General features: G+C 30.8%; 1 protein-coding gene across 1 annotated transcript in view; it reads right to left on the bottom strand.

Annotated features, from left to right (window-relative positions):
* Positions 1 to 2,285: 2,285 nt before the first annotated feature.
* LOC148273534 (gamma-tubulin complex component 2-like) overlaps positions 2,286 to 19,224 on the bottom strand; it is a 90,866-nt gene continuing 73,927 nt past the window's right edge. Inside the window, exons 13-15 of the mRNA XM_088238565.1 lie at positions 14,028 to 14,171; positions 5,468 to 5,658; positions 2,286 to 3,570 (exon numbers count right to left, since the gene is read on the bottom strand). Coding sequence (XP_088094691.1) covers positions 3,477 to 3,570; positions 5,468 to 5,658; positions 14,028 to 14,171 — 429 coding nt within the window. The 3' untranslated portion in view covers positions 2,286 to 3,476. The remainder of the gene's footprint in view (positions 3,571 to 5,467; positions 5,659 to 14,027; positions 14,172 to 19,224) is intronic.

The following is a 19,224-nucleotide window of genomic DNA, read 5'->3' on the forward strand; positions in this document are numbered from 1 at the left end:
CAGGTTTTAAAAATCTAAAGGTTAAGTGCATAAAGACCGATGGGAATGGTCAAATAATTCAATTTCGATAGCGGAAACAATTGGAAGGTTTCAAAAATATTGACTTTGACAAAGTGATATTTATGGATTGAATTATTTGACACTCATAATTATCATACTGATTGAGAAGAAACAAGCTATTTCTTGAACAATCTATTTTGAAATTTTCATTAAGTGAAAAGCTATACAGCGAATGAATAGTAGATTTTGTTTCAAGCTAAACTGATATCAAAGTTGAACATAAAAAAAACTCCAAATTTTCCAAATTATTGATTACTTGTGCTTTTAAAAATATCTGCCTCGAAGGTGTGTTATATTAAGACAGAAGATACTTTTTTTGAACTGATATCAGGAAAAAAATAATTTGTATCATGAAATGTACATTACTCCCGGTAATAGCAATAGGACATAAAAAATATTTTGTGTTCTGTTTTGTGAATTATTTGAAAATTTTTGGGATTTTTTTTATATTTTAATTTTTTAACCTTCAAAAATTATTGAACATAATTTCTGATAAACTACGGGTCTCTGATAATACTTATTATCGATTTTGACAAAGTTCATAAAACACATGTTATTATCTTACAATATATCGTCACCGCTCAGGCAAAAGTCACCAACTGCCATTCGAAGTGTAAAATTATATTATTGAAGAGGCAAACGGCACCAAAAAAACCTTACAAAAAAGTTGCATAAATGCAAATTATTTTAATTGTATTATGTGCCATTATATTAATATTATTAAACATTAAAACTAAAAACAAAAAATATTTATTTAAATAAAAATTAATTTTAACCGTGACATTATTATTATTATTTCTAATATTTCCTTCCATTCACTAACTCATATAGCTTGGCACTGTCCGGATTACAAACAAGCAAAAGCACTTAATCAAATAAGGAAATAGTTGCCAATGGGATTTATTAAGAAGACATGAAGGAATTATGTTGTGTACATTAAACCTGCAAAACACAAAAATCTGATTTTTCCTTAGTCTCTAACTTTTAAATTCCGATTTCCCAAAATGATGTTTTCTGGATTACTGACTTTTGCCTGAGCGGCGACGATATGTTAAGACTATTAAATCAAATTAGTTTGATTTTAGTGAGAATTTAGGAATTTACTGCAAAACAAACAAAGAAGCCAGCTGAAGCTGTATTTTTTGTGTAATGCGGATTAAAAACATCAGCAGAATAAATTGAGAGGTAGTTGAGATACTTGCAATAAAAAAAAACAACTAACCGCTTTTTAATTTTGATAAGCATGGGAGTAAATAAATCATTCATTTTATGTATATTTGAATAATCACGGGTTGAAAGGATTGAATTATTTTTTAAAACATAATACAATTAATTCTTAGCTATCGCCATTTGATACCATTATTTACAATGACTTTTTTTATAGAGATGTGTTTGAATCAGAGCGGCACAATCCTTATACAATATAATAACAGCATTACAAGAATAAAACACTATGTCTGACGACTATTTGAATTTCAAAATCCAACTAATTTGTACTTAGTATTTCGGGTCAAAATTACAAGAATTCTATGTCTAAAATACACAATCACATGATATATTAAATTTAAACACCTAATATAATTTTTCTAGGATCAAGATGAAAAACCAAATGATACAAAAATATTTTAGACATTTAAAAATCAATGTAAAACAATTTTATTTTGTCTAGAAAATATTTTTAAAATGTTCAGTTTTTTTAAATTTTAGTAAATTTAAATGAAAATGGAAATATAACACAATAAGGAAGTTCAGTGGTGTTTTTTTAAAGAACTTATGATGTCATTCGAAGTAGCTCATTTTTATGAATTTTTTCATGCATTTTAGAGAAACTTCACCGTTCAATTGACATTTTTTATATCCAATTTCCTGTAGCACTGAACTTTCTTATTACATTTTAAGGGGAAAAAACTGTTTTGTGAGAAAAATAAACAATACAGGATGATGAAAAGCATAATTATTTTAACGTTTGGATTAGAAAAGTATCTTAGATGCAAAAGATGTAATAAAGGTTTTTTTTTGTGTAGTGAAATAATAACTTTTGTAGTACATATGAAGGGTAGGCGGAAGAAACACGCGTAGTCATGAAACCAATATTTCGAGAAAAATAATTTTTTATTTTCAAATCCATTTTAAACATTATCGATTAATGAAGTGCTTATCTTTATTGAATGACTCTAAATAAATAGCCGTTAAAATGATCAGCAAACAAAAGTGTTATTTATTTTTTTATTTTTTTATTTTTTATTTTCTTTTATTCAGGAAACATACAGTACAGTTACGAAGTTTAATATTTTACACAATTAGACTTAATTCTAATGGACCAGTGAAGTTTCCATATTATAAAGCAATTATATGTAAGGTTAATTATGAAAGTATAAAAAAGAGAAGGAAAAAGAAAAACATAAATGAAAGTTGTTTAAAAATTAAAATTTAAGTGAAAAAAAGATATTTTAAAGTTTGTCGTTTGTAGTGAGTATTTACAAATGGAAATAATATTAAAAATGAAGAAAATTTGTAAGAGTAATTAAAAAATAAGAATTGAAATAAAGAATGAAAAACATGCTCAGATGTAAAAATAAAATAAAATAGTAATAACATTTTAAAAAAAATTAAAAAAGTAGATTAATATAAAAATAAACCTCATTGTAGGGGAAAGAAACGTTCTAGTATGCTTTATATGCGGAAGAAACCTTCAAAATCAATGAAATTTCAAACTAAGTGACATTCTGAAAAAAAAATTTGGGTTCAGAGTTAGTTTTTGTCAAGTGTCTGGACAATATGAACGATATTAATAGCAGAATTTGAATATGGTAAAGTTATTATTTTGGCCTTCAGCTGAGTCACAAATAGTGTGCAACTCACGAACAGAATTACAGTAATATGTTGAGATCCGCCTGATTAGCGACTGGCTACGCACGTTTCTTAAAATGATGCGCGAACTTCGAATCTTTCTTTTCCGTATCGTACTGACTGCTAGCGTTTCTTCAGCTTTGCCCAAAATTTTAAATACGTTTTGCCAAAGATTGGGTGTAAATTACGATATTTTGATAGGACACACGGATGCATACTGTAAATACCTACAATTTGGCATATTTAACTCAAATCTGTAAAAATCATGACTCCGCATGTTTCTTCCGCCCACTCTTCATATGTACTAGAAAAATCTGGATAAAAAATGGCAACACAATAATTTTGAGAAATTTACAACTTACATAAATATATGGCACAAATAACAAATCTAACTTGGCATTTAAAAGTGGCAAATAATTTCAAATATAACATTTGAGTGTAAAAATAGTATCAATTGAACATTGTCTATATTAATGTTAATAAAACAATATCAAACAGATCTATAGAGACGTTAGTAACTAATAAAGTGTGTGATGAGAATTTATAAGTCATGTGTACACAAAATATTATTTAGAAGATCCTCGTTCCTGAGATTGTCGCATGGAGTTTTCCATGCAAAGGCGGTCCAATTGTTCAGAGTAGAATGTATTGAAGTTCAATCTAAAAGAAGAAAATCAAAATATAATTATTGTTGTCGACGTAACGCCACGCATTGAAAACTTAGCGGCCCTTCCCGGGGCCTTTCAATATATTCACAGAATATGGACTTCGGTATGTGTATGCGAGGTACGCCCCCACAATAAAGACTAGCATTTGTCACTTTTGGGGTGGTCATCGCCATACACGAAGCATATAGAATAAAGAATGATTAAAAATATATATAATAAAACATTATTGACTGTCTACCATATCATTAGTCAGCCTTGTGGTTTAGTGGTCAGCGCGTTTGCGTACTATGCAAGAGGTCTCAGGTTCGATTCCCGACATGGTTGACACGAAATGTTTATTTAGAAAAGATGTTTTAACACCAGAATATTTCATAGTACCTGTACTGGTAACTGAAGCGTAAGACTAATCATCTTACCTTCATGTAACAGAAAAATTTTCAAGACACACTGCGATTGGTGCGCCAATGCAGTGCTCTATGCACCATTAGGTGCGGAAAGGGAATGAAACCATATGGTATCATTTACTGTGTCATACATCTTATTTCTGTCTGTATGTTAACTGCCGCGTGGTTCGCGCCAAATTGCAGCCAGGTAGCGGGGCGGGGGTGGGGACGTCCTTTGTCAGGACTTATTCTAATAGTATAAACCTCAAATAATTACCATATTACAACACAGCAACATTTTAGAGAAGGGAATACAGAAGTCTAGGCATGTCTTGCCACTTTACTCACTGTGTAACATTCACTATTCTGCCAATGTTTGAACATTCATATTCCTTCAATTCTTCCATTCATTCATTTTTCTGAAGTTAAAGACCTGAAACCTTATTGATGCGGGTGAGATTCATCTGACACAAAAAATTCCATTTTTATACTTCTTGGACCGGTTGGATTTATCAACAATATTTTGAGTTTGTCGAAACTTTTGTAAACAAGGACTGGATTCAACCCCTTGGTGAGTTATTAAGATTAATATATTACAACAGAACAGTGATTGTTGTAATATATTAATCTGGATAACTCCCCAGGGAGCCGAATCTAGTCCTCGTCTATAAGAATTCGGACAAACTCAAAATGTTGTTTACAATAATTACGACTAATGAGTTAGTTCTTTGTGTAAAGCTAATTATCATCATCATAAGCTCGACAGTCTGGGGTGGGCCTTTGCCGAATGCGGAACTCTCCTCCGTTCTCATTTGTCTGTCGCCTTGTCTTCCAGTTTGTTATCGGTAGTATTTTTTTTTTATTTAAGTTTTTTGTTTTTTTACAATAAACACAAGAGGTAAAACATGGCAATCAAAAAACAAAGCATAATTACAAAGCAATTAAATACATATTAATAGTAAAAATAGTAAACAAAAAATCCCACAAAAGCAAAGCCTGTTCGTGGGTATACAAGAAAATGTTAATTAATTTTTGCTCCTTTAATAAAAATTGGACAGTTATAATATTTTTGTGTAACATAAGAAGGAGAAAATAAAATATTCTTTAAAAGATTATATGGTATTTTTTTTTTTAGTAATTAAAAAAGGAAATTAAAAAATATTTTTAAAAAACATAAAAATATTCCTTATATTTCATAGAAAAAAAAAGAGTTCATAGGTTTAGTTTGAATCCAGTATAGTGCGTTTATCTTAAAAGAAGGAAAATTTTGGAAGTATCGGCGCTGACAGTATCCACCCATTGCATTTTTGGCCTCCCCGGTCTTCAAAGTTTTATTGTGTTTGTTGTCGTTTATTCTGATTACGTGACCAGCCCATCTCAAGCGCTCCACCTTGATGGACCTGATCTCACCGGGCTCTCCATAGACAGCGTTTAACTCCTTATTGCATCGACGACGCCAACCGTCATGATCACTCGTAAAGCTAACGTCATTAGAAAAATATTTACCTGTACATAATGTTGACCAGTTTTTTGGTATTGTTGTCCTTGGCCATGTCGTTGATCATGGTTAGAAGGTTGAGCAAAGCTGCCGTAAAGTGGAGATCATATCTCGCGATACTCTGTTCAAAGGAATCTGCCGGAGCGGCTGAACTATCCGTAGACTTGATCATTGAAGAGTCGCCGACCATGTCGTGGGCCTATATTTAAAAATTAATTAACATTAAAACATTATTAATTGATTAATATCAAAAAAACGAAACTGATGGTTTGCTGTGAAACTAGCTTACGATTCTTTGTGAAAAGTTAACATGTTTACACTAAATAAACTACCGCCAATCTACAAATTCGACATAAAAGATATTTTCATATTTGGGAATTTATAACTCTCATTGGATGATGATTATAACCTTAATCATACGATATGTGTGGGACCAATGGAAGGCGAGCTTTCTGAAGAAGAACAGTAGCGCGGGTCGGAGTAAATAATGAGTTAGATTTAATTTTAAAAACAGTTTTTACTCTCTCCTGGAAAAAGATTGTTTTACATGTTGGTGGTAATGCACACCGACCTACGATTTAATATATTATAGGTATTTAAAATATATTTCATGCTGAAAGTCAGGCTTAATTTTATATAAAAAAATGCAAACCCAAGAATGGTTTGTAAAAAGAATATAATAAAAGTTTTTAACATATTATTTAGAAGGTAGGCTTAAAAAATGCATATGACCGACCCAAGATTGGTTTATAAAAAAATAGAAGAAAAGGTTTTTTTTTACATATTTGATCAGAAGAAACATGCTAAATAATAGTTTTAAATTACATAAATGATATGGCAAATTTTTATTGGACTAATTATTTTTAGTAAGATAAGTAATACATCTTGATAAGTAATACAGTCGGCCTCGTGGTGTAATGGTCAGCGCATTTGCCTACCATGCAAGAGGTCTCGGGCTCGATTCCCGGCATGGTTGATATGAAATATTATTTAACAGGGTGTTTTAACACTAGAATATTTCTTAGTCCCTAGACTGGTACCTGAAGCGCAAGATTGATCACCTTACCTTCAGGTAACAAAAATGATCAAGATACGCTGCCATTGGTGTACCAATGCAGTGCCTTATGCACCATTAGGTGCGGGATGATTAGTAATACATCTAACAATGGTAGAAAGATCTATAATATGCTCAAAGTAAGATTATTAAAAATATTATTGATAAAATTTCACCACAATTTATTTAAAAATGCACAAAAAAAAAACCACTCTCCAAAAAAATTCAATGTGTTTCAAAAATCATTATTTTCTTTAAAATTAAAAGCAAATGTCATTTATTTCTTGTATATATTTATTTCTTTATCTAAGTGAATATGAGTGCCTAAATCAGTTAGGTTTTAATGTTTAAATTTTATATAAACATTTTGAATCCACTAGTTGTTTTAATATGGGATGAAAAAGCGATTTATTATAGAAGGGGTGAATATTTATTTAAAAAAAAAAAACAAAAATAAAAAGTCGTTTATCAGAGGCCCTAAAACACGACAAATTTTAGGAAAGGGATTCATTTTTACCTTGATTCTTTCAGAAGACATAAAATGATATCAAACATTGACATGTTGAAACAAATTTATTAGAGACTGATCAAACATTCCATTTTAATTAAGAATACATAGTTGATTTGATCAATCTGCAATAAGTTTATTGAATGCTCAAAATAAACGCCAAAAACAAATATGATTAACTAATGTGCGCTATGTTCAATAAATAATTTGTCTCCACAAGCCAACAATGATTTTCAAAATATGTAAATAAAAACAGAAAACGACGAATGGGAATATATTTGCACGAACAAAGCGATGAATAGAAAGAGAGAAAGAAATATTTTTTCGTTATCACATTTATATAAAGTTATACCTCTAAGGATTCTGCAGTTTCATAGGTAGAACCAATCATGCCAGTGAGCTCGGCATCCACAAAGTATTTCCTCATTTCCTTATGATTTTAATGAGCGGCACAATAAAAGAAATATATAATGTAGGTGAAGCATAATATAACACAAATTAACAAGATAAGCGAGTGTTATTTTTAATAATCAATCAAATTTAATAATTAAAAATAAAACATATTTATTGTGTATGCAGACAATTGGTAGAATTCCATATTAAATTTGGTAATGTATCCAAAATAGAACAAGTTTATTGGATTTTAATTCTACTTTATTTTTTTAAATATACAAGAGGGTATATTGTAATGCATTTCGTCTTGTTCGGACATTTTCGATAATTATTCTTATGCTGAAATAGAGTCAATGTTAAATATTTCTAGTCTACAAAAACGTAGAACTAATATTGACTCCATATATATGTTCGGCATACTAAATGGTATAATCGATGTTCCATCATTACTGGGACAAGTAAAATTCAATATTCCAATTCGTAGATTGAGAAACAATGAAGTACTGTGCATCAATCAGCATAGAACAAGTTATGGCCTAAATTCTCCAATGACCAGTCTTTGTCGTATTGTTAACTCAAGACAAGATCTGGACTTTTTTGGTTTAGGTTTACAACGATTTAAACGAGCACTAAGCATTTGTCAATGCTTCTTTCTTTTTTTTTATTAATGTTTTAAACTATTCTTTTATTGTAATATTTAAACCTTATAAATTGTATAAATGGACAATGTCCGTTAATAAATAAATAAATTATATTATAGTTAATTATCTTTGTTTTTCTTTGTTTATTCTCAAATGTAATTTCAAAAAAGTATATTGTTAAGTGTCCTCGGCACGGGAAATCCCAGTGAGGTCACATTATTTTTATTATTAATTATAGTTTGTAAGCGAAAAATATGAATAAATAAATAAAATAAAATAAAATATAATGAAACCTGTAGCTCAATCACAAATAACTATCGACGTGCTAACAAGCGACTTGATAAAAATTTCTCACCATGGTTGTTTACCGTATTCGCGATCACAATGGAACATCCGTGAACACCTAATATTAAATGTCAAGGTTTCGCAACATATAATCCTGCTGCGCAATCACATATTTGAACTTCACCGGCGTAAAAATGGAAAATATTCCAAAACTACCATTTTTATTGATTATTTATCATGCTATCTATTGCATTTAGCCGGCGCGGCGGTTTGCAAGCCAAATGTCAAAAAAAGCAGTAGCCATAGTAATTGTAATTTAATTCCCACTTTTTTGTATAAGATACTCCTTACTATTTTGCAAATGCAATATATTGTGTTATTTTTTATAGTAAACGCCGATTTTTTGCCAGTGAACTGTATTTATTTACGAGGAAAACAAAAATCAAACCGACACGAGAGTTGACTTAAAGATTACACACGAGTTGACTTATGACCGCGATAACTTAAGCATGTTTATAATTGTTCATTGTGATAGCTCAAATGCTTAGCGTGTTTTTAAGAAGGTCAATAGTTATTTGTGATTGAGCTACTGTATAAAACACTAATGTAGAGTTTCAACTACATATTTTTTTTTTTTTTTTTTTTTTTTTTTTATTTAATTTAATAGCATAATTATACATTTTTACAATTTAAAAAAATTTCACTTGTTATATTTTTACTAAAACTAAAATCCCACCAAGCCACTTTTTGTAGCTTGTTGGTGAAGATTATATTTATACTGACTTAATGATATTATTTACATTTATAAAAACAATGAATTACATATAAAAATTAACAGCCGGAAAGATCAGAATAAACATGTTTATACAAATAATAATATATAAATTGATTTTTTAAATACAAGAAAATACATGAAAAAATAAAATATTTATACCTAAGCTACTATTCATATATAAACTCTTGATCGAGTAGCCACTCTCTTATTTTGCTCTTGTTACAATGTGAGTTAAATTTAAGTTCTTTTGGTAATAAATTAAAAATTCTAGGTACTAAATAATTGAGAGTTCTATTTCCATATTTATTGCATACTTTTGGTACTACCAAGCCATCATTAGACGTGAAGCGTGTATTATGGTTATGTTTGAGAGGAAACTTGAATGTATTACTATGAAATTGTTCCAAAATGATGCAAAGCCACAGTATTCCTCGAACAGGTAGAGTTTTGATTGTTTTGTACAGGAGATCATTATTACTTCTTTGTTCGTAAATCTCTGCAGGTACAATTCGCTTAACTATAGAATACTGTAGACCCTGGATCATTTTAATATTAGTTTTAGTCGAATGTCCCCACGACTTTATACCATATCTTATTATTGATTCTACTAAAGAAAAATAAATAATTTTAAGAGTGATTTTAGGCAAAATAAAAGATAACTTATAGAAAGTACTCACAAGAGTCCGCAATCGATCACAAAGTTTAAATATATGACGATCCCATTTAAAATTATGATCAATAAAAATACCCAAATACTTATACTCCTCCACAAATTCTATGAGTTCACAATTACATGTGTTAGAAATACCATCATGCAAGCAATCTGTGCAATGAGCAATAATATTAGGCAAAACATATTTTTTGGCATGAGGCATGATATATATATATATTTATTTTTACATAAATATATATTTTTTTAATAACCTGTAAAAATGACATCAATATTAACATTATAACTGTAATTGGGCCTTCTGGCCTGTTGTGGTAAAAAAAAAAACATTAAAATACAAAAAAAATACATTAAACTTTTATAATAATTATACATAGAATTGAGAATAGTCCAGAAGGAGCGTAGAATCATTTTTGAATACATCGGACTGTGTCCAATAATTCCCCCACTATGCCTCACTTTCGCCGCGCGCATTCGTGATGCCGTCGCGTAATGTTGCATTATGGGAAAAAATATAATTATAACACAAATGTAAGGTAAAAAAAAGCAATCTGTTAATTTTTCTAAAATTTTATTAAGCACGCGGAAATATTGATTGACACAACAGAGTAGATAAGTAAAGGGTCATTTTTTAAGAGTAGTTTAATTGATGAACTTTACACTTAATATATAAAACAAATTTTATTTTACATAAAACGGATATTTTTATATCACGTTAAATAATATTTGATGATTTAAAGATAATGTCGGTCAAATGTCCAAGATAGAGTTGTTTAATCCGAGATCTAATTTTCATTAGTTCTCTCATTAGAAGAGCAAAGTAGGGTAAAAAAAATTTACTACCCTGGCTAACGAAATGTTCATTTTGTTTCTTCGACAATCTGATAAATGGAAAAAAATTCAATTTTTCAGTAATGCATTTGCTACATACACATTCATTTGCTAATTACACATGAATTTTGATTCCATCCTGTTTCTTTAAGATCCTAGCAGTAATTATACAGTGTAACATTCACCATTCTGCCCATATTTGAACATCTATATTCCGTACAGCCATTATTTTTAGTATATAAGGAAACTTGGTAAATATTTAAGTTGGTTTAAAAATGTCCTAACAAGACGAAACACGACACAATATACCCCATTACCTATTGTATATTTTTTTAAATAAAGAAGTATTAAAATCCAATAAACGTGTTTTATTTTGGATTCATTACCAAATTTTTGTAGCAACAATTCACAGACAGTGTATACTTGTAATGCCGTATTAAACATACTTCATGAACTCGGCAGTAGTTATTCCTACGTATCTGATATATTTAGTGTAGGTTATTGTTCCAATAGAACAAACCTTTTCAAAGATGGTGAATGGTAATTATATTGATTTATTTATGCATTTCATAATATATGCATTTTTTTGTTCACTTTGCCCAGCTGTACGAAACAGTACTTATGATTTTATTGTTATATTACTTTAAAATATTTTATTATTTAATTTGTTTTTTACATTTATTATTGAATCGTTTAAACTTTCTACTGAATATGTTGTATAATTTTAAAGTTAATTTTTTTTCATAAATCTTGTATAATTGTAAGTTTCATTTTTTTTATAAATCTCGTATAATTTTTATGTTTATTTTTTTTTATAAATCTTGGGTAAAAGGAAATTTATGATTTAAAAAAATAAAAATATTAATCCGATCGCAGCGTATCTTGATCGTTTTATTGTTACATGAAGGTAAGATGATCAGTCTTACGCTTCAAGTACCAGTCGGGGACTACGAAATATTCTAATGTAAAAACACATTTTTAAAAATAAATGTTTTTTATCAACCATGTTGGGAATTGAACCCGAGACCTCTTGCATAGTAGGCAAACGCGCCAACCATTAAGCAACGAGGCCGACAGTCGATTCTTAACTTAACCTTAAAAGTTAATTAAAAAAACGTTTTTTTAACATTATTATTAAATTTAACTTAACCCGGCGGCGTTCGGTTCGGCCGTTTCTAGAGGGCTAGCTTACGAACAGCCAACACGTTAAACGTTATCTTAATTCATTAAACGAAAGCCTAGCCATTCAGGTGAATGCCGGCATTTAATGAACAGCCTAGCCGCTCTGTTCAGTGGCTGGTTTAACTATTTTGAGGCGTCATATCCAAATACGAATCAAACTCTGCAAGCTGATTTGATAGCCAGACATATTTATATTTTGGAAAAAAAATACTAAAACGCCAATTTAAAATTAGTAAGATAAAAAATATCTTGTTCTCGTATTTTTTTGTTATTATTTTAGGAAGATTTCACAAAGGATGCATTAAGTGAGGATGCATTAGATCTTATGTAAATAACACTTAGAGCTATTTTTGGATTTGACAATTTTCACACTTTGGAATAAAATGACAGTTCACATATTAGTCATCGTGTTATATTATAATCCACCTCCTTTTAAATGTGAAAATAAAGAGAAGTGTGCATGTTTCTAAGATGAACTGTGTGTATGTTTTTAAAGCAGGGCAAATTGTGAAATACACTTATTAAATATTTTGGAAAATAGAAACACTACACACATAGAATTAAGCATAGTCCAGAAGGAGCGTAGAATCATATTTGAATACATCGGACTGTGTCCAAAAATAACCCCCACTTAAAAAAAAGCAATTTGTTAATTTTCCTAAAATTTTGTTGGACACGCGGAAACATTGATTGACACAACAGAGGATATAAGTTAAGGGTCATTTAAAAAGAGTAATTTAATTAATGAACTTTGAACTTAAAATGTAAAACAAATTTTATTTGATATAAAACGGATATTTTATTGTTATGCTAAATGATATTTGATGTTTTAAAGATAATGCCGGTCAAATGTCCACCACGGCGTTGTTTAATCCGAGGTCCAATTTTCATTAGTTCTCTCATTAGGTGAGCAAAGTAGGGTAAAAAAAAATACTACCTCAGGGTAAAATACTTGTCAGCAACACTAACAAAATGTCCGTTTTTCTTTGACAATCTGACAGATGGAAAAATAATACATTTTTTTAAGTAATGCATTTGTTATATACACATTCATTTGCCAATTACACATGAAATGTGATACCACCCCGTTTCTTTAAGACCCCAGCAGTATTTCTACACTTTAAAACGACACAACACGACATAGTTGAATTCGAATCGGGAGTTGCCTACTGAGCGACGACTAAAAAGAAACTAATGGGTCAAAACGTAAAACTACTCGTTTAAGAGTAGTTTAGTCACCTTCTGTTTGATGCGCGTATGCCGTTTCTGGACTATTCTTAATTCTATGACTACACACAATTTTGCTATACTTGAAATTACCGGTTAGTTATATTAATACTGGTTAAAAATTAATCACTCTACTTAAAAAAAAACACATACGAAAGAATACCATGTGCATTATTAAAATTTCAATAAAATGTTTCAATTTTGGCACCAATTTTGAAAACCATTTTTTTATTTGTGAAAAAATTCAAACAATAATCGTCAAATTAAAAATACTCCACAATATACTACATGTAAGTTTAAAAACGTGAATGAAAAATTCACATAGTACACTGATACATTACTTTTAAAATCAAACATTTTGATGATTTTATATTTTCGTTTTTTACATTCATAATTTGTTACATTCTTTTTACCCCAGAGTAATATTTTGCTCCCGCTTATAAAGTCACCCATACTATCATATTATTAATCACGAAGTTACACAGTTTACTACAGTTTACAGCAACACGACGGGCCTTAGGTAATCAGGTCGAGTATTGCGAGCGCAAACAGAAACCGTCCGTTACACGTTTGTTAAACCAAAAGCCAAGCCTAAAAATTTGGAACGCTATTGTTCTATGCAATAGAGCGAAAGTGCAACTCTGTAAGCTCGAGCAAATTATTACTCTGAGGTTTTTACCACTAAAACGAATAAATGTCAACATTTGTTATTGCGTTATTTCGGAAACAAATAATGGATACTAGCAAAATTCTTTATTTTTTACTTTTGCCTAGCTTGCGACCGCAACCCCCCAAGCAAGGTTTTACGACCCCCCCGGGGTTTTCAACCTACAGGTTGAAAAACACTGCTTTATAAGAATAAAAAATATACTGTGCAACGGAAAAGATTTTACATATATTTTCATCCATTTACAAATAGTGCCAAAATTGAAAAGATGTTTGTCAAATACAAAAGGTGAAAAAAAATGAAACGAAAGTGGGTACATAATTCGATATCCTTACCTGGAAGAATTGGCAAAACTGTACGCAGATCTGGCATAATTTGGTAAGAGTTCTCAGCAGAGGGGGGCTGGTCAGCATACAGTCCTCTAGGCAAGCTTCCAAGAAGTCTCCGTGCTTCTCTAGGACTTCGTCTACATTGGTAACCTAGAATAGAAAGTTGTTATATTGTATATTTATTTAGTTGTAAAAATAATTACCCAGTTTACAAACCATTATTACACATATTGGATCTTCACATAAATATTCTTCTTTATTTTTCATCCAATAAACGAATTATTTCCTAAATGTAGTTACGTTTTTAGCTTCCCTGAGACTGTCCGGGAACTCAATTTTTAAGCATTTATATTATAAATATAAAAGCTTAGAAATATTAATGCGGCCTCCGTAGTGTAGTGGTTTAGACGCTTGACTCATACACGGAAGGTTCCGGGTTCGACTCTAGGCGAGAACACAAAAAATAAAATGTGATTTTGCTCAAGCCTGGGTGTTCCATGATGTGAACCACCACTGTTATTGGGTCTTCTGGCCTGTTGTGGTGCAAAAAAAAAACAGGGGACTTATTCTGTCAATTTCGTTTCGCAAGTCCGTTCTTTCGTCATATATCCATTTCACTCTGACCCAATTGAAATCATATTTCGCTCTCGTTCCCTCCCATACGATACGAATGAATTAACGAAACGAATTGGGTACAGAATAAGGCCACAGGTCGTTTTGAGTTCTAGCCAGTCTCACCCGAGGAATCCCGAAATCGTCTCCACTTCCCGTGCCTGTTGCCTGTGAAAGTACTTGTTGCACCTGATATGCTTAAACATGCCACTTGGGAATTGAAAAAAATATTAAAAAAAGAAAATGTGGACATTTTAAGCATAATATCGAGCCATAATCGGCAGAGCAACGTAAGCGACATTTTTAGCGAATTGCGTTTTTTTAAGGAAAAGTGTTCCTTATTGCCCCTTGCACAAGTGTTAAAAACATCATAGCTCTATAAAATTTACCTGCCACATTGAAGGATATTTATTAAAAGAAAACAAGAGCCATTTTAACAAACAAAAATACATAACTAACAAATAAATCAAACTTACAGGCCAATTATAGTTTTCTATGTATTACTCCGCATCATTCCCCTCTTTAAAAAAATGTATGTATATATTGACATATTATTTTTAAAAACAACGTAACCGACGACAATGCAGGCGGTTACGCTAGCTCGCACCACTGCAGAGTTATAGGCAAAACAGTGTTCCCGCCACTTTCTTAAAAGCGGAAGGTATTTAAACAATTTGGCTGTCATTTAAGTATTGGCAGTAACCAACTATTTTAAATCCTATTTACCGAATTATTAAAAAAAATACATATGAAACAAAAATAAAAAAAAACATTTTCCTGCTCAATACACTATTTGTCGCTTACGTTGTTCTGACGATTATTTGCTCGATAAAGTAGGTCCGTGTAGGGTTTTTGCTTGTCATCGCCTGAACCCCGATTACAATTAGACGTTAAAAGAGTTATCTTTAATCGTCTATAAAGTAAAAGCTAAATTTAAGAACGAAAAATTAGATCAAGAATAATTTGAGTTTGTCCAATTTCTGTAGACCAGGATTCAACCCCCTCGGGAGTCATTGATATTAATTTATTTATTAAAAGAAAACAACAGCCATTACAACAGAAAAAAATATTTACAAATAAACCAAAATTATAGGCCAATTATAGTTTTCTATACATTACTAAATACAGTGTCAAAAAAATAACAAAAAAGCTTACATTGAAATAGCCGTAACACGTGAAAAATAAATAAATATTACAATAATAATGATATAGTAAAAAAAAAAAAAAAGAATAAGCTTTTGTTTACTCGGACTTAAAAATCCGTTCGCCGGCGATTCCATTCGGAGTAATACGGAGTAATCAGTCCTCCCTTCTTTCTTCTTTCAAACAAGATAAATTAATTACAATATTAAAGTGTAAAAAAAAATGTTAGGTAGGTACAGTTAGATTAAATTATAATTATTATTTTTAATTGGGGTTCTATCATTTTCTTTAAATTTGTTTAAAGTGAGAAAATATATATCTATTTCAGCAAAAAACGTGTTATAATTATTTACAATTCTGGGCAAAGATGCATTCTTATTTTTATTCGTGCTTGAAATACCAACATGAAATAATTGTTGCAGCCGAGTTGTACGTTGAGGGATACGAGTTTTAATTTTTCCAAGCAGTTGAGGGCAATCTAAGTTGTTTATTGCATATTTTGTAAAGGAAAACGGTATCATTAATGATTCTTCTAGATGGTAAGGTATCGATTTTGTGATGTACTGCAGCTCAGGTGATTCAAATTTTTTTTTTTAAATTCTTTCAATTCTTGAAATATATTTGGAATATTGAGGAGACCAGACCGTGGAACAATATTCAAGGATACTGCGTACATGTGCAAAATATAGTGTTTTTAATGTCTGTGGATTGTTAAAAGGCTTACAGACTCTTATTATAAAGCCCAGTGTTTTGTAAGTTTTGCTTACTGTCTTCTCTATATGTTCTTCATATGTCAATTTTTTATCCAAATATACACCAAGGTCACGAATACAGTCTACTTCAGTAATTTTGCATGCATTAATATTTTACAACACAAATGAATAATATTTCATAGAAGGTAATGTAGAAGTGCAGGTATTTACAGGGTTTATGACCTGTCATTGGCTGGTTTAAGCAACTACTTTACACACCATGCAACATTCACCATATTGACTATGTTTAATTTTTTTTATTTACTTTAATTTTTCTTTGCATTTTACAATAGGTATACATAAGTTACAAAAACAAAAAAACTACTACATTAACACAAAAAGACAAAAAAAACATCTAAATTCCTTCAATTCTTCCATCTGTTGATCTTTGTGAAATTCAAGACCTGAAACCTTTATTGATGCGGCTGAGATTCTGACGAAATTATTTCACCTTAATACTAGGCAACGCCTAAAAATACTTGTTGGAATATAGATGTTCAAACATAGGCAGCATGGTGAATGCTACACGGTGTGTAAAGTGGCCGCTTAAACCAGCCAATGACAGGTCATAAGCCCCGTTAATGCCTAGACTTCCATATTCCCTTCTCAAAAATGTTTTCCCTTTCTATGGCAATGAATTTAGATGAAAAGGGCTTTCTCCAATAATTGTTGCGTTTTCGTCAAAATGAATCAAATTGGTTGCGCAAAAAATAAGATAAAAACAAATTATTTTGACGAAAACAATAATCGTCTAATTTTAAACTATTCAACTGGTCCTAAGGGCTAGTTGGCACCAGTTTTTCCAGCTAAAAACGTTTAAATGTAAATAATTTATTGTTGCGTTTTCGTCAAAATAGGCAAAAATGAGTTGTGCCTGTAGTAAGATCTTTGTACATGCGATATATTTTTGTTATTTTGTCGAAACCTTTTAACTCAACCTTTTCTTCAATGTTAAAAAAACGTTTTCGTAAAAATACCAACAATTAATAATGCAAGAATGTTTGTTTTTTGTAGCTGCGTACATAATGTTAATGTTTACTTACAAAGTAGTGGTATCAAAAAGGACTCGATTGCCAATGAGGAACATCAGCCCTACGGGAAATCGGACTCATTAATGTTTTCTTACGCGCGTAAAAATTAGAGCATTAAATTGTGCGGCAAAGTTTCTTGAAAATGCATGAAAAAATATTTTGATATAAACGAACTATTTTGAACGACGTCACTAGTTCATATGAATCAACCAATCATAAGAGAGTTTTGAAAGATTTCCGGTTAACGGATCAATAGGCAGAACTGACCGAGAAGAAGCGGAGGAGAACTCGAGACGTCACACGCGGAGTAATTTCAGAAATTCATAGCTGATAATACGAAACATAAAAATTGTCTTAGTTTAGTAGTCAATTAACAAATAAAATAAAAACATTGAACTTCGTCCTTGTAGATTTATATTAGCGTTAAGTCAGCGCGTTTGCCGACCGTACAAGAGGTGTCGGGTTCGTTTCCCGACATGGTTGACATGAAATATTGATTTAAAAGGGTGTCGTTTAACACTGAAATATTTTAAAGTCCACGATCTGGCACCTGAAACGTTAGACTGATTATCTTTCCTGTGCGTAACAAAAATGGTTAAGAAACGCTACGATTGGTGTACCAATGCAGTGCTCTATACACCATTAGGTGTGGAAAGAGAATGATGATGTAGATTTATAAGCACGGAATTTAAAAAAAAGGTATCTGAATTATATTAAATCAAAGCGTACGATGATCATACTTCTTATGCTTAACAAAAATTGTTAAGTTACGCTACGATTGGTGTACCGATGCAGTGTCTTGTGCACTATTAAGCGTGGCAAGAGAATGATGACGTAGATTTATAAGCATGGCATTGAAAAAAGTTATATATAATATTATATAGATACACTCCATGTACCATCCGTTCACCCAAACTATGCCCGGAACTCTCCACTTGTGCGCTTCGCTAGAGTCTAATTCTAACTTTCATTCGATGTATTAGATATAAGGCAATTATATATATCTAGAATAAATATGTTTGTAAAAGCAAATTGTTCTACCAAATCCCTAAAAGAAGACTCCCACACTACCAGAAGTCAAACTAAAGGATGGGTCATAGGGTCTACCACAAACTCTGAATTCGGGCTAAGAAATTTCAGGTTTATGGGCCTCAAAATATTCCATATGTTACCCGAGCATTACAAAACCATAACCCGAATTCAATTGAATAAATTTTAATAAAATGGTTACCGGATTTAGGTAGAGAAAAATCAGAAAACTTACTAAAAAAAGATTCTAAAATAATAAATGGTATGGATATTGTATAACTTTATAATAAATTAACTAGTAGGTAGTCATGTTATTGTTTATTTTTGCATAAAAATGTCTGCCTTAAAACAGGTTGTATCTGGTTAGGCAGACTAGACATTATCCAGAGAAATCTATTACCTAAGTATGTATATATAAGATAAAGAAATTGTAATTTTTGTTAATAAACCATGATTATTTTTATTATTATTAAATTGACCCTTTCGATTGTAATACAATGACTTTCAAAATACGAGCTGTAAAATAAATACCTAATGCTAGTATTCAAGTCTTTGGTGATATTTCACATTGTTTACGTTCGTTTACGTACTCTACTCCATTTAAGAATTATTCTGACAATGTCTTAATTTTGCAAT

This window comes from Micrasema longulum, unplaced genomic scaffold (genome assembly GCF_059751315.1).
Source record: "Micrasema longulum isolate JH-2025_06_02 unplaced genomic scaffold, ASM5975131v1 h1tg001921l, whole genome shotgun sequence".
Taxonomy (NCBI): domain Eukaryota; kingdom Metazoa; phylum Arthropoda; class Insecta; order Trichoptera; family Brachycentridae; genus Micrasema; species Micrasema longulum.